At 36.0% G+C, this 16,445-nt stretch overlaps 1 protein-coding gene across 2 annotated transcripts in view; it reads left to right on the top strand.

The window, feature by feature from the left end:
* EXO1 (exonuclease 1) overlaps positions 1-16,445 on the top strand; it is a 38,534-nt gene that overhangs the window by 6,189 nt on the left and 15,900 nt on the right. For both annotated transcript variants that reach the window (XM_029229601.1, XM_029229600.1), the window contains exons 3-9: positions 487-606; positions 3,327-3,450; positions 4,403-4,540; positions 5,491-5,703; positions 7,582-7,769; positions 8,452-8,548; positions 15,172-15,397. In XM_029229601.1, the coding sequence (XP_029085434.1) occupies positions 487-606; positions 3,327-3,450; positions 4,403-4,540; positions 5,491-5,703; positions 7,582-7,769; positions 8,452-8,548; positions 15,172-15,397 (1,106 nt within the window). The remainder of the gene's footprint in view (positions 1-486; positions 607-3,326; positions 3,451-4,402; positions 4,541-5,490; positions 5,704-7,581; positions 7,770-8,451; positions 8,549-15,171; positions 15,398-16,445) is intronic.

Here is a 16,445-nt window from a genome sequence, read left to right as displayed (position 1 = left end):
CTTTCTCTAGAACTTGTTAAACATTTAGCAGGTCACCACTGGTTATAACAATACTGGGACAATCAGACAAATTTTAATGTAGACTGTATATTAGATGGTATTTTGTGGCTGTTAAGTTTCTTGGATATGATAATGGTGTTGTTGGAGAAATCAGGTATTTTTTCTACTATTCTTTCAACTTTTCAATAGATTTGAAATTTCTCAAAGCAAAAAAAAAAAGAAAATGGGGTAAAAAGGCTAGATATAGAATCACACAATGTCAGAACTGAAAGGGATGTCAAAGCCTTTTAATCTACACATGAGGAAAGCAAATATCCCATAGCCCATTAGGATCCAAGTCTAAATTAGAGTTTACATTTCCTGTGAAAACATTTGCTTAAAAAAAACAGAAACCTCTTTTCATAATATGTCTCATTTGGTTTTAAAAATAGCAAAAGTATTACCTAAAGATGCAAAGCATTTAATTATTTTTCTTCATTTTCATAGGTATGTAGGATTTTGTATGAAATTTGTAAATATGTTACTATCTCATGGGATCAAGCCTATCCTGGTATTTGATGGATGTACTTTACCTTCTAAAAAGGAAGTGGAGAAGTCTAGAAGAGAGTAAGTTAATTCTTTAACTTTTTAAGATCTGAGATTGTGGTCTGTATAATACGAATTTCTTTTTATTTTAGTTTGTTGAGGTTTATTTTAATCTCTAGTACATGAACAGATTTCCTTAGGTGTTCCATGTGTGCTAGAAAGGAATATGTGTTCTTCAGTTATTGAGTGGATGGTTTTATGTCTGTCCAGTAAATCAAGCTTATTGGTTGTAATGTTCAAATCTTCCATATCCTTATTGGGTTTTTTAATGTTTTTTTGTTTGTTTTTTATGTGTGTCTACTTAATTCATCAATTACTGAGAAAAGTACATTAAAATTTCACTATGATAGCGGAATTGTCAATTACCTTGTAGTTCTGTCCGATTTTTTTTGCTTTGTTTATTTTGAAGCTATTTTATTTGTTGCATTCAAGTTTAGAATTTGTTATATTTTTGTGGCAAATTGAAGCAATATGCAGTGACTCTTTTAGTCTCTATGCTTTTTTGTTCTAAAGTCTATCCTGTCTGATGTTTGTATAGCAGTAACAGTTTTCTTTTGTATGTTCCTAATGTCTTTTTCTGTTTATTTTCAGTTTTACTATGTCATTGGTTTTAAGTTTGTCTTCTATAAAGAACACATCACTGTAATTTTTTTATCCATTATGTCAATCTTTGTCTTTTTTTTTTTTTTTTGCGGTATGTGGGCCTCTCACTGTTGTGGCCTCTCCCGTTGCGGAGCACAGGCTCCGGACGCGCAGGCTCAGCAGCCATGGCTCACGGGCCCAGCCGCTCTGTGGCATGTGGGATCCTCCCGGACTGGGGCACGAACCCGTGTCCCCTGCATCGGCAGGCAGACTCTCAACCACTGCACCACCAGGGAAGCCCAATCTTTGTCATTTTTAAAACTGGAGAGTTTTATTCTTTTTACATTGATCATTAATTACTAATCTATAGCTCCTACCTTGCTTAACTTCTGGGTTGATTGTTTTTTCCACCCTTATTGTTGTCTCTTGTTTCTAGTTGAAAAGTGATGTACTCTATTTCTGTTCTTTCAGTAGTTATAATTGAAATTTTGTCATTCATATTTAACTCAACAGAATCTAGTATTTTTATAACAGACCTTAGAAAGAATTTCTGTATTTTATTGAAGCATCTATTCTGCCACTTTTCATCTGTTCTTGTTTTTACCCTGTGTTAGTTTTTAGGTCCAGGAGTCATTGTGCTGTACAGGAAAGAGCACTGGGCTTAGTTGTTAAAGGTAGTATGAGTTAGCCCCAAATAGAAGTAAACCTCACTGAGTGATCATTTTGTGAGAGTGCTGCTTGCCTAGTTTTGCCATCTCTGGGCCTAGAATCAAATTAGAGAGGGCTCTTCAGGTCTAGGTTTTTCAATCTAGCTGTATTTAGTGGGCTCTGATTCTTAAAGTCAGAACTTTATAAAGTTTATAAAAGGATTAACTGAGACTGTCTGCGCCCACATTCTAGTAGGAATAATACACAGTTTATTAAAAATACTTTTAATAAAAAGTTAGTTCCAGGTTACTTCTTAAAGGATTGGTGACAACCCTACACCAGTGTGGCTAAGAGACTAGTCCATGCCATATCCCACCTGGGTGTCCCCCATCCTGTTCTTAATTCTAATTACAGAGTTATTTCCTCTTGCTAACTTCAAGAAAGGCTAAAAAATGTTTCAGCTGTCTGTCTCTGACCTGAGTGCTCTTTCTGACTTATCTCTGTAGGATCAGCTTTCTTTTTGCCACTGTAGTGGTGGGAGGGGCATTTAAAATCCTTTTCTACAAAGTCTCCTCATCTCTGGAGCTCAGTTTAAAAGTGAACTAGGAAATTTGTGTGTATGTGTATATGCACGTTTACTTAAAAGGTAAACTTCATGAGTTCATACTGATACTTCAATTCAAATTCAAGACTACAGGGTTTTTTTTTACTTAACTTTTTCTGTATGGTGTCCGTTGCTCCTTTCTTTCCTACTAAGAATCCTCGTTTTCAAGGATACAAGGATAATAAAGTTAGAATATCTTATAATAACTCATTTATTTTACCCCACATTATACTCAACAATAGATTCAGAATAAAATACGAATACTACCACTACCAATATGATTGTTGAAAACTGTTACAGTTTCTTTTTCTTTCCTTTGCATGTGTACTCTCTCCCCCCATTTCAAACATAGTGGTACTACATTGTCAGGGCACATAACTACTGCTCTCTCCCTAAACAGGGAGAGAGCAGTAGTTATTTAGTCTTGTGTCTACAAATCACGATATAGCTGATGGCTGTTAATAGTCCTTATATCAATGTCTCTCATATTTTTTTGGTTTTTCCATAGTTTGTCCTCTAGTATTAATAGATTCCACAGAGAAACTCACAGGAAACAGTATACTTCAAGTTCTTAGTATGTTGATAAAGTTGCACCCTTTACACTGGAAAGTTAGTTTTAATGGTGTAAAAGCCTTGACTTACATTTTCTTAAGTGTCTTCATTACTCCATTTTCTTTTGACATGAAGCATTGCTATGGGAAAGTCTGATGATAAGCTTGTGTGTACAGGCACTATAAATCCTTGTTCTTTTTGTCTAGAAGCCCCAAAGATCTGGGTTAATGTTCTCAAGGATTGGATGTGCACTTTCAAATGAGTCAAACATTTTTTATTCTAGGAAAAATTCTTGAATTATAGTTTTATTGTAATTTTTTGAGTCCTTCTCTCACCTTTTTTTTTTATCTTGCAGAAGAAGACAAGCCAATCTTCTTAAGGGGAAGCAGCTTCTTCGTGAGGGGAAGGTCTCAGAAGCCAGAGAATGTTTCACCCGTTCTATCAATATCACACACGCTATGGCCCACAATGTAATTAAGGTGAGCTAAATAAGAAATTAGGCCAAAGTAACAAATTACTGGGTTCATTTAGCTAGTTGTAAGTTGTTTGTTAAGGAAGTAAAGGGAGGAAAATTATCTTCAGGAAAGCTGGGTGTCATAGGAAGAAGGAATAGTATCTGTAGGTAGAAGAGAGGAGTCCAACAGTTTCCAAGGGAGAAATCCTAAGGAATAAGTGAAGCTCTCCCTTTTTAGATGTGTCACTTACATAGATAGATGTGCTCCGCAGAGATGCAAGGAATAAATTCCTGGAGGTTCAATCCCACCCCACTCTCATAGTCTTCGACAGTTACTGTAACCTTCACTCATGAATGACTGTCAGAGATCTGTTGAAGTAGCCTGGCCAACTCAGGATCTCTACAGACTTCTAGTCTACTTGATCTGCTTCTTAGAAGCTTATTTCCTTATCACCTATTACCATAAATCTTAGTGTCAGCATGCCCAAAATCACAGCCCACACTTCCCCCTTTTCAGGTCTGTGTTCAAACTGCTTGGTAAACAAATGGGAAGATAGTGATTAAATTCTGTTGTTTCATCAGTACAGTGTCAGACTCGTGTCCTGTGATAAGAGAACCTGGGGAAACGCATGACTTGTGTTCTTTTTAGAGCATAATCATTCTTAAGATGGTAGCTTTCTATAATTTGAAATAATTAAGCTTTATAGCTTGTATTTGCCCCCAAATGTACAGCAATATTTCTTTTTTCCTAATTTATATATTGATTTTTTAAAAAAGATTTCTTAGTGGCTGTATGATTAGTTCAATATATACAGGACTAAAAGTAGAAAAACTTACTTCAAAGGAAATGATTTTCAAAAATAATATTAGCAAGTATTCAATACATGTTGAGGCTGGTAATAAAATGGGTTTGATATAGGAAGTTGTTCAGTGCTTTGCAGATGCTGTTCTTTAGATTGACCAATCCTTTCCCATAGGCTGCTCGGTCTCAGGGAGTAGATTGTCTTGTGGCTCCATATGAAGCAGATGCACAGTTGGCCTATCTTAACAAGGCTGGTATTGTACAAGCTGTAATTACAGAAGACTCTGATCTCCTCGCTTTTGGCTGTAAAAAGGTACCTACCTACAACTACTCCATACTATTTTTCTGTGTGGATGGAAATAGTGTAAATCAGGAGCTGAAGTTTTTTATCCTATTTAATACCTGCAACTAATATTTACTTACAGTTGTTAATAATTGTTTTATTAAAATGAAAAGAAAGGTTTTGCTGCTTGACATTTGTGTAATCTGGACGATTTTTCAGAGTAAGCCCTTACAGTTAGAGGGTTTTGTTTTCTCCAAATTCTTTAGTGGAATGTGGTCTTATTTTTTAATAATGATAACTTATATGCTTTATATTTTTCAATTAGGTTAGGTAAATAAGCTAACTTATCTACTAATGAGATGTTATGCAGTTATTTAGAATTATGTATAAAATTATTTAATGGAAAATTTTATTATGATATATTAAGATACAAAACTATAGGATGATTTCATTTTTGTTAATATTTGTGTTATTTATATTATCTATTTATTTCATAGATGAAGAAGGATCTGTGAAAAGGTTAATGCTGGGTAACAGTGATAGATGAGGGATTTGGGGCAACTTCTGTTTTCTTCTTCCTGAGTTTCTGTGTTTTCCAAATTTTCTACAATGGACATGTATTACTTTAAGACTAAGCAAAAGGGTTACTTTAATATGTAAAAGCGGAAGGTAAGGAGAAAATGCTTTTTGTATGAATTGCTGTTTGATATGATAACCCTGTAATAGGTTATCATGTCAAAAAGGGCCTTCTTTATACCAGAGTCAAGACAATTGAGTTCTGGCGTATGACCTTGTCTAGCCATAGCCTATGCTTCAATTTAACTTATTTGCAAATATCACAGTAATTAACTGGCCTACCTGTCTCTCTTCTCAGTTATGATAAAGAACAAGAAAGCCTTCTTAGAAATACTGCAATGTCTTAGATGATGAAAAATAAAAATGGCTCTTTCAGGTGTTAACAGTTTCCATTCCTCTTGAAGGTTATTTTAAAAATGGACCAGTTTGGAAATGGACTAGAAGTTGATCAGGCTCGGCTAGGAATGTGCAAACAGCTTGGGGATGTGTTCACAGAAGAGAAGTTCCGTTATATGTGCATTCTTTCAGGCTGTGACTATCTCTCATCACTGCGTGGGATTGGATTAGCCAAGGCCTGCAAAGTACTAAGACTAGCCAATAATCCAGATATTTTAAAGGTAAGAGTGATTTACCAAGTGTCATATTCAGTTTCTGAAGCAGCTCTTAAATAATAGATGAACTGCTCAGAATATGGATCTTAAATATTCTATTATATCTATATCCAATATGGTGTCATTGAAAGGAGAAAATGACTAAAACACTAGAACTTTGGTTTTGGCAACGGATGAACCATGTTTTCAGCAACTGACAAAAAACAAGTAGTAATTTTTTAAAATGAAGACTAATATAAAGAAACTTAAGGATAAGATATTCTAGGGTAGAATTAATGTTAAAATGTAGTCTTTTGATTTCTGTCCTGTTACTCTGTAGTAGTGGTTCTCAAACTTTTTGGTCTCAAGATCCCTTTACACTCTTAAAATCTCTTTGTGGCAATTATTTTTAGTTATATGGGTTATACCTATTGATATTTACTGAGTCAGGAATTGAAACAGAAGGAACTTCCCTGGTGGCGCAGTGGTTAAGAATCTGCCTGACAATGCAGAGGACACAGGTTCAATCCCTGGTCCAGGAAGATCCCACATGCTGCAGAGCAACCAAGCCCGTGCACCACAACTACTGAGCCCATGCGCCACAACTACTGAAGCCTGCGCACCCTAGAGCCTGCATGCCGCAACTATTGAAGCCCGCCTGCTCCAGGACCTGCGTGCCACAACTGCTGGGCCCACGTGCCACAACTACGGAAGCCCGCGTGCCTAGAGCCCATGCTCTGCAACAAGAGAAACCACCACAATGAGAAGCCTGTGCACTGCAATGAAGAGTAGCCCCCGCTCGCTGTGACTAGAGAGAAAAGCCTGCACACAGCAATGAAGACCCAATGCAGCCAAAAAAAAAAAGAAATTGAAACAGAAAAATCAAAATGTTTATTAATTCACTTAAAATTAACAATAATTAATTCATTACATTTTAACATATGTATCATATTTTTATGAAAAGTAGTTATCTTCTAAAACAAGTGAAAGTTATGAGAGGAATTGCACATTTATGTAAATCTCTTTAATGTGGCTTAATAGAGTACAACTGGATTCTTGTATTACTTCCTCATATAATTTGATGTGGTATCATGTGTCATGTATTTTCTAGAAAACTCTGAGACCCCATACATCGCTGCTCTATAATTTCCCTGATGTCTTTACCTTAAAAAATTAAACATACATTAAAGAAGCTTATTCCTACCCCACCCCCCCTTGAGTAGTTCTCTCAAGCCCTCAGAGTTTGCAGAGCAGAATTTCCATTTTTTGTCTCCAAGGGTACAAGATGTGAGTCCTCAGGACTAAGGGTGGTGTACTAGAATAGACAGATCTCAAGATTGGGAGATGGTGGCAGATTTCGGAATAGAGCAACATGCACTAATTAGCCTGTGACTACAGGATGACTTCAGTTCTCTGCGTCTTCTCTTCTTTGTCTCTGAGTTTGATATAAAAGATTTAAAACCCCTTCCAGCTTTAATCATCCATGACTAACAGGAATTAGAATGTTGACTTCATTTTTAAAATATGATCTATGAATATTTGGGGTTTTTTTAATTCTTAGGTTTTGTGTGTTGTTTGTTTTTTGCTTTCTAGATGAAATGGACTTTGATGGTGAAGAATGTATCTTAAAGTTATACCTAGGAATGTAAATTTGATGTGTAACTGAATTTTTCATTCTTTGGATTAATAATAGAAAAACCAAAGAAAATACGGTTATAGAGACTTAGAATTTTAAGTCATGACATGGTTGTGTTTACTGGTAGAGGTTTTTAATGTAGATACAAGCAATTGATTTTTCTATCCCTCCTCATCCTTCTCTAATGTAAAGTGATGGGTGTTGGGAATAATGCATTCCCTCTTCTTTATCTGCAAATAACTCATAAATATTTTTACATTCATTATTAGGTTATCAAGAAAATTGGACATTATCTCAAGATGAATATAACAGTACCAGAAGATTACATCAAAGGCTTTATTCGGGCCAATAATACCTTCCTCTATCAGCTAGTTTTTGATCCCATCAAAAGGAAACTCATCCCTTTGAATGCCTATGAAGATGACATTGATCCTGAAACACTAAGCTATGCTGGGCGGTATCCTTTCTGAAACAGAAGGGTAGAACTTTGCACTTCTTCCGTATTTTTGTGGTGATATTTTAGTGAGACATTCAGTAAAAAAGTTTGCAAATTGTTTTTTGCTTTCTTTTTTTATAGTGAAATCTTTATTTTGTTAAATTTAATTACAGTGCTAGCGAAAATTTAGAGTAACTTTTTGTTTAAAAACCTGAGGCTCATCCATTATAACTTGCTCACTACTTAGATTGACTTGACAGAAACATGTACAGTCAGTCACTTAAGGTACATACTCCAAAGGTGGCACTTAAGAGAACCCCTCATGGCAAGCAAGCTCAATTAACCAGGAAGAATGCTCTGAACATATGAGTATGCCAGTTGATGATGCTCTTCCCACAGCCACTGGCCATGTACATCCAGGGTGATGTAGAGCCGTGAGTCACATAGGTAGTCGCCAAGACTTTCCTCTCTGTCTCCCTTGACAGGGAATAAGTGATGCCTTGGGACTTTGCTTCAGAAAATAGCCAACTCCTGCTGTGACTAGTAAACTATGCCTGTGGTTTCAGTAAAGCTGAATGTGGAAAGTAAGTAGGGTCCATTGAAGTCATAAACCTGTGACAATAGAACACACTTTTCTGTCTTATTACAGTATCATTTGTTTGGTTGTTAATAAAAGCATTTTTCCTTAATCTTACCAACCTAGATATGTTGATGATTCTATAGCTCTTCAAATAGCACTTGGAAATAAAGATATAAATACTTTCGAACAGATTGATGACTACAATCCAGACACTGCCGTGGTAACATATTAAAGACTTCTTTCTAAAAGAGCACATTTTAATTATGTCTTGGGAACTGTGACTAGAGGCAAATCTTCATTTAGTAAACATCTTTTAAGCATTTCTATATCCAGGCATTATGCAGGGTGTAGATTGAAAACAACTCGATGTTAGAGAAAATATGTATATTGGTTAATTTCCTTAAATTAAAAAGTGACCACAAAATGTATTATCAAACCTTTATACTTGAACATTTCATTTGAATATACCAAATGTTTGATGACCTTTTTTCCTCTCACCCCATTCAGCCTCTGGCAAGACCAAACCTAGAAATACCTCCCTTGGGGAGTAAAAACTGATTTTTCGCTCATTCACAATTTAGCAAATACTTACTGAGCACCCCTGCTATGTGTCTCTGAGCCCTTTCCTGTTTTCTTCTACTTTTTCCCAATTGTATGTATGTATCTCTTATGATACACTCTCCCACCATTCTCTCTTTTCTGTTCATATTTCCATTCAGACTCTGTTCTCATTTATGTTCAGATTTATTCCTTAAGTAAGTTCTTATGACTCTAATTATCTCATTTATGCAGAGAACTTGCACATCTTTAACCCAATCTCTAGTCTGTATACCAATCACATAATTCTAAAAGTCTCCTGAATCTACATAAATGCTTTCCTATAATCTATCCACAGTCAAAAGCAAACTCTTTATTTCTTATCAGCTTTCCTTCATAACATTTTTTCTTTTCAGCACTTGTTACTCCATAAATTATGTATCTATTATTTATTTTCTGATTCTTCCCGGTAGAGTGTAATCTTCATAAGGGCAGGGTTTTGTGATATACACTGCCATATTATATTTACCATGTTTTTTGTTGAATGAATGAATGTCAGTTACATGATCTCTTTCATTCAGACTAGAAGACTTGGAATTTAATTTTTTTTAAGTGAAGTATTGTTGACTTACAATATTATATAGTTGACCCCTGAACAATGTGGCTTTGAACTGCACACATCCACTTACAAAAGGGTATTTTTCAATAGCAAATACTACAGTACTACACGGTCGTTGGTTGGCTGAATCCGCAGATGCAGGAGAACTGCGGATATGGAGGGCTGACTATAAATTATACTCAGATTAACTGTATTGTTCAAGGGTCGACTGTATTAGTTTCAGGTGTACAACATAGTAATTTGATATTTTTGTAGATTATACTCCATACAATGTTATTATAAAATATTGACTGTATTCACTGTGCTGTACATTACATCCTTGTACCTTATTTATTTTATATCTAGTAGTTTGTATCTCTTAATCTTCTTCACCTATTTTGCTCCTCCCCCACCCCTGGCTTCTTTTTCATTGCTAAGTCCTTTCGCTTCTTTTTTGTCTTTCTGGTTAACAGTTTCTCCTTTCTCATAGTTATCCAGATCTTTACCCTTACTCACCATTCAGTTCTTTACTAAGCATTTGTTAAGTACTATAACAAGCATAGTTAGGTTAGCTAGTGTTCTGGAATATAAAGAAAAACAGAGCATAATCCTTGCTTGTGAGGTACTCATTGTCTAAGGGAGAGACACATGGTTATATATATAGAAATATGGTAAGTGCTATAATAGATGTATTCAAGGCTCCCTGGAAACAAAGGGCATGCACTTAACTCCACCTAAGGAGAGAATACTTTTTTTTTTGGCTGTGTTGGGTCTTAGTTGCAGCACCTGGGATCTTTGTTGTGGCATGTGGGATCTTTTGTTGTGGTGCGTGGGCTTCACTCTGCTTGTGGTATGCAGGCTCAATAGTTGCGGCATGAGGGCTTAGTTGCCCCGTGGCATGTGGGATCATAGTTCCTTGACCAGGGATCAAACCTGCATCCTCTGCGTTGGAAGGTGGATTCTTTTTTTTTTTTTTTTTTTTATTTATTTATTTATTTATTTATTTATTTATTTTTTGCGGTACGCGGGCCTCTCACCGCTGTGGCCTCTGCCGTCGCGGAGCACAGGCTCCGGACGCGCAGGCTCAGCGGCCATGGCTCACGGGCCCAGCCGCTCCGCGGCATGTGGGATCTCCCCAGACCGGGGCACGAACCCGTGTCCCCTGCATCGGCAGGCGGACTCCCAACCACTGCGCCACCAGGGAAGCCCCGGAAGGCGGATTCTTAATCACTGGATCACCAGGGAAGTCCCTAGGAGAGAATACTTTTTAATAATCATAAACATTTCTTGAGCATTTGCTGTGTTCTAAGTGCCATTCTAAGCAACTTGGACATAGTAATTCATTTACTCCTTAACAAGCCTCTGAGGTCAGTACCATTATTTCCATTTTACAGATGAGGAAACAATTAGAGGGAGGTTAGGGGACTTGCCAGCTCACAAATTTAATCAATAGGGGAGCTCTGATTCCAAGCCAAGCCCTCTACTGTCTCCTTATAGAGGAACTGGTGTGTGTCCTGGCTTTACAAAGATGAGTGGGGGTTTTCAAGATGGGTGAGTGGTTCCACGCTGAAGAAAACAGCATGTGTGAAAGAGGATAACGTGTTAAAGGTACTCTAAGTAGTTCATTCTGGCTGTACCAAGAATGTCTTAGTGTTTACCACGTAAAGGAAACAGAGCACCTTGAGAAAGAAAAAGAGGTGAACCTAGAGAAAATGGCCACTGACAAACTGGTGACCAGTTGAGCATTGAAAAGAATTGTTACTGTCAGCTGAAATTAAGCTTATTAAGAGAGCACAAATTCATGATGATACTAAAAAAGAATTTTATGTTCATCAACTCAAATTATATAAACCTTACACTCAGGTTGCTAGTTCCTTTTTTTTCTGTTTTCTCTTGTTCTGTATCTGGAACTTCTATTACTTAGATATTGGATTTTTCTGGTCTTCAAATTCTGGAACTTTTCTATCTTACTCATGTCTTTGTCTTTTGCTGTTTCTGGGAAAAACTTTTTTTTTTATTTTGTCTTTCAACTTTGCACTATCCAGTATGTAGCCACTGGCCACATGTGGCTATTTAAATTAACATTAAATTAAATTTTAGTTCTTCAGTTGCATTGGCCACTTTTAAAGTCCTTAGTGGCTACCATGTTGGACAGCACAGAACTTTTCTATCATTGCAGAAAATTCTGTTGAATTTTTACTTTTTACTATCATTTTCATATCTAAGAACCGTTTCTTTAATTGTGATTTTTTAAAGATTTTGTTTGATTTCATGGATGTAATCTCCTCTTTCCCCCCACCCCTCTCAGAATATTAATTATAATCTCGTACATTTTCTTCTGCTCTCTGCATTATCTCTGTTTGCTTTGGATTTTTTTTTTCTATGTGTTTTGACTTTTCTCTTTCATGGTGGAGACTTTTTTTTTCAAACACCTAGAGCTTCTTGTCAATTTGTTCCTGTTTGGGAGAGGCATTGAGAAGCTTAAGAAGCTTTGTGTGAATGAGTGGGGCTTATAGTCTTGGGTTTTACTCTTTGGTGAACTGGTTGGAAACAAGCTGCCTTTGTTTTGTGAATTCCCAAACATCAGCATGTTTTCTCTGTACAGTTCTTTTTTCCAAAAAGGGATCCTCCAATTTCTACTTAACTATGTAAATGTGGCTGTTTGCATTTTGAGAGTAAGAGAGGGAAATGAGCTGGGGTGGACCAGGAAGGGGTAGGGCTGTTCCCCACTATTCATTATTTAGCCTTTCATTTGATCTCTGTCTTTAGACAAATGGATGTTTTCATCTTCTGAAGTACCTACTGTTTTTATGTTATTGTTTCTGGGTTTCAAAGGTCCAGTCGCTCTGAAGCAGATGGGTGTGAATTGACTGTATGGACAGATTGAACATGAGCGCCCAGGAGTCAAATAAACATTTTTTTTTAGCCCTCCCCCTACTTGTGGCCTCCATGGTACCTGATCCCTTAAATTTCTGAATCTTCAGGTTTCTGTATGTGGAATTTGTGGGTTGTTGTTTTTTTTTTTTTGGCTGCATTGTGTCTTCATTGCTGTGCATGGGCTTTCTCTAGTTGCAGTGAGCGGGGCTACTCTTTGTTGCGGTGTGCGGCCTTCTCATTGCAATGGCTTCTCTTGTGGAGCACGGGCTCTAGGCATGTAGGCTTCAGTAGTTGTGGCATGTGGGCTCAGTAGTTGTGGCTCGCGGGCTCTAGAGTGCAGGCACAGTAGTTGTGGTGCATGGGCTTAGTTGCTCTGCAGCATGTGGGATCTTCCCAGACCAGGGCTCAAACCCATCTCCCCTGCATTGGCAGGCAGATTCTTAACCACTGCGCCACCAGGGAGTCCGGAATTGGTTTTTTACTGATATTCTTTTCTGCAGATGCTTAAAGACACTTTGATCTTTCTTGGGCTAAGTTCTTTATTTTTTTCTTTATTGAGGTATAGTTGATTTACAATATTATATAAGTTTCAGGTGTACAACATAGTGATTCACAATTTTTAAAAGTTATAATTTATTTATAGTTATAAAATATTGGCTATATTCCCTGTATTGTAAAATATATACTTGTAGCTTTCTTAAACCTAGTAGCTTGTACCTCTTAATCCCCTACCCCTATCTTGCCCCTCCCTCCTTCGGCTAGGTTCTTTAAATTCTTCTCTCTATACTCTTGTCTTCACTGTGGTTTGGAAGTTACAGATATCTCCTAAATTTTCTGTAGATGGTATTTGTGTTTGTTTCTTCTTATTGCTTTGGGGATGATTTTTTTCTTATTGACTTATTGACATATTAGTTTCAGGTGTACAACATAGTGATTCAATATATATATACATTAAGAAATTATCATGATCAGTCTATTTACCATCTGTCACCATACAGAGTTACAGTATTATTATTATTATTATTATTATTATTGCCATGCTGTGCAGCATGAGGGATCTTGGTTCCCTGACCAGGGATTGAACCCGTGCCCCCTGCATTGGGAGCGTGGAGTCTTAACCACTGGACCACCAGGGAAGTCACATAGTATTATTTACTATACTGGTCAGCCCTCCATATCCATGGGTTCTGCATCCAAGGATTCAATCGAATGGGGTCTGTGGTTGGTTGAATCCGCAGATGCCCGCAGATATGGAGGGCTGACCATACTATTCCATTTTATATAAGGGACTTGAGCATTGTGGATTTTGGTATCTGAGGGGGTCCTGGAACCAATCCCCTGCAGCCACTGAGGGATGACTGTATTCCCTGTGCTGTACATTATAGTTCTGTGGCTTATTTACCTTATAGTTGGAAGTTTGTAGGAAAAGGGAACTGAAAAGTCTTTATTTTGCTATCTTCTTTACACATTTGAATTACTGATATTATAACTTCATCAGAATGATCCTCAAGTTTTTCCTTTGAGAAACTCAAAAATAATTGGTTGTAATGAAAATGTTCAGATACAGTTGGGAATGTTATGGCTCACTAAGATGGCCATCCTTCAGAAGTCCAAATCCTTATCAGATTATTTTTTTCATAGAGAAATTTCTTTCAGAACCACTAATTGTACATCAAACTAATTCTTATTATTTATCTAAGATTTATTCTTCCCAGTCAAGTTTTCTACTTGCCTATTTCTCTTTTTTTTTTTTAAATAAAACCATCAGTGGGATCTAATGCCATGAACTATACTGCTTAAACTGTCTTTATTATACCTATTCTCTCAATTATTCTAAATTACCTTCCTTGTTAATTCTCAGAGTATATTATGAATAATGTCACCTCGTTTTTATTTATTTATTTTTATTTTTAGTCCTTTCTTTAAGTGAAAGATTAGATTCCAGATTCAGGTGGGACTTTTGTCAGGTGGAATTCACACCCTAGTACCAACATTTTTTGTACCAGTGTTAATTTTTCCCTGTGCCTCTCCTACTCTATTAGAATATCATTGACATCCTATTAGCAGATCATTTTCATCTAAAATATATTTAGAAAAAATAATAAAATAGTTATTAATTGTGAATAACTTGTTTTAGCATTAAAAATGATTATTTACCAATCCTTACTGTCAATAAGTTCTTTCTTGGAGAAAGTTTTATGCATGACTCAATGTAGACCAAAGTAGCTTTCTGTTTAATACATAGGTATTGTCTACTAATACATACCTATTTAATACATAGGTATTGTCCACTAAAGAAGCTGTTGTTTTGTAAATTAGATTGTTTTGGTTTGAACTCATCCAAGTTCTAGAGATGGGATAGTTGATTAAATACATAATTTTATGGTTTTAATTTTCAGGTCCTTTGTAAAGGGTATGTCAGTGATTATTTAGAGGCTTATTGCTAGATGATTATTAAACTAATTAGTATTGTATATTGAACTAATACTCAAATTTTAAAAGTACGTTTTTTCTGGTAAGTTTCTTCAAGTGTAGTTTTATTTCTTGCACTGTTCATCTTAGGAAGATTCATTTTTTTATTTCTTAGAAATGAGCTAATGAGTTTGCTTGACCCTCATTGGGAGAGAAACAGACCTAGGAATACAAGACACATTTAATGGAAAAGTATAGGACCAGCAAAGTAGAAAATGTTATTATTAGAGGACAGATATTTCATCAAAAGCTGTTCAAAGGGGTAATTTAATTATTTACTTATAATTTATGTTGATACAGAGGGAAATGATTTAACTGTTTGTCTTCTTAAAGTAACCTTTTTCCTTTTACTATTTTAGCCTGCCCAATCAAGAAGTCATAGTTGGACTGACAAAACATGTCAAAAGTCATCTAATATTAATAGCATTTGGAATAGGAGCTATTGCCCTAGACTTGAGCTGGACATTGTTTCAGATGCTACAAAGGTGAAGGAAAATCCAAGTACTGTGGGCATTGAACTAGTGATTAGTACTAAAGGATTAAATCTTCCAAGGAAGTCAACCATTGCAAAAAGACCAAGAAGTGGTATGTATTTTGTTTTTGTGAAACACTAGTGAGAATTGGTCACAGTTTAGAAGCTTTATAGTTTTGGTTCTTATATTTAGGCCTTTGATCTATTTTGAATTAATTTTTTATATGGTGTGAGGTAAGGATCAAGGTTCACTTTCTTTTGTATATGGCAATCCAATTGTTCCAACACCATTTGTTAAAAAGATTATCCTTTTTCCATTCAATTGCCTTGGCACATTTGTTGACAATCAGTTGACCACATATGTGCAGGTCTGTACCATTGGTCTCTTTTCCTGTCTTTATGCCAGACACACTGTCTTGATTTCTGTAGCTTTTATAGTCAATCTTGAAATCTCGTAGTGTAAATCTGGTAGTGTAAGTCCCTAAGTTTGTTCTTCTTTTGAAAAGTTGTTTTGGCTATTCTGTGTTCTTCACATTTCCATACAAATTTTAGAATCAACTTGTCAATTTCTTAAAAAAAAAAAAAAAAAAAAGCCTGCTGAGATTTTGATTGGGATTTAGTTGAATCCATATATAAGTTTGGGGAGAATTGACATCTTAACAATATTAAGTTTTCTGATCCATTTGTTTAAGTCTTCTTTAGTTTAAGTCTTCAGCGATGCTTTGTAGTTTTCAGTTTACAGGTCTTGCACATTTTTGATGCTGTTGTAAATGGTATTTTTAATTTCAATTTCTGGTTCATTGCTAGTATATAGAAATACACTTGATTTTTGTATATTAATCTTGTGTTTTGCAACCTTACTAAAATCACTTATTAGTTCTAGTATCTCTTTTTAGACTCTCTAGGATTCTCTATGTAGGCAATCCTATCACCTGCAAATAAAGATAGTCTTGCTTCTCCTTTTCCAGTCTGGATACCTTTTATTTCTTTTTCTTGCCTACTGGAACCTCCATTACAGTGTTGAACAAAAGTGCTGAGAATGGAATACTAGGTATTGGGAAAAGGTTTTTTCTTTCCACCATAGAATATGCTTAGAAATGGAAAGAATCCATTTCTTCTCTCTTCCTTCTTTCCCTCAGACATTACATGAATGAATATCTG

The sequence above is a fragment of the Monodon monoceros genome, unplaced genomic scaffold (genome assembly GCF_005190385.1).
Source record: "Monodon monoceros isolate NGI ecotype Baffin Bay Population unplaced genomic scaffold, NGI_Narwhal_1 Super_Scaffold_18, whole genome shotgun sequence".
NCBI lineage: Eukaryota > Metazoa > Chordata > Mammalia > Artiodactyla > Monodontidae > Monodon > Monodon monoceros.
This window is presented reverse-complemented; position numbering and strand designations above follow the sequence as displayed.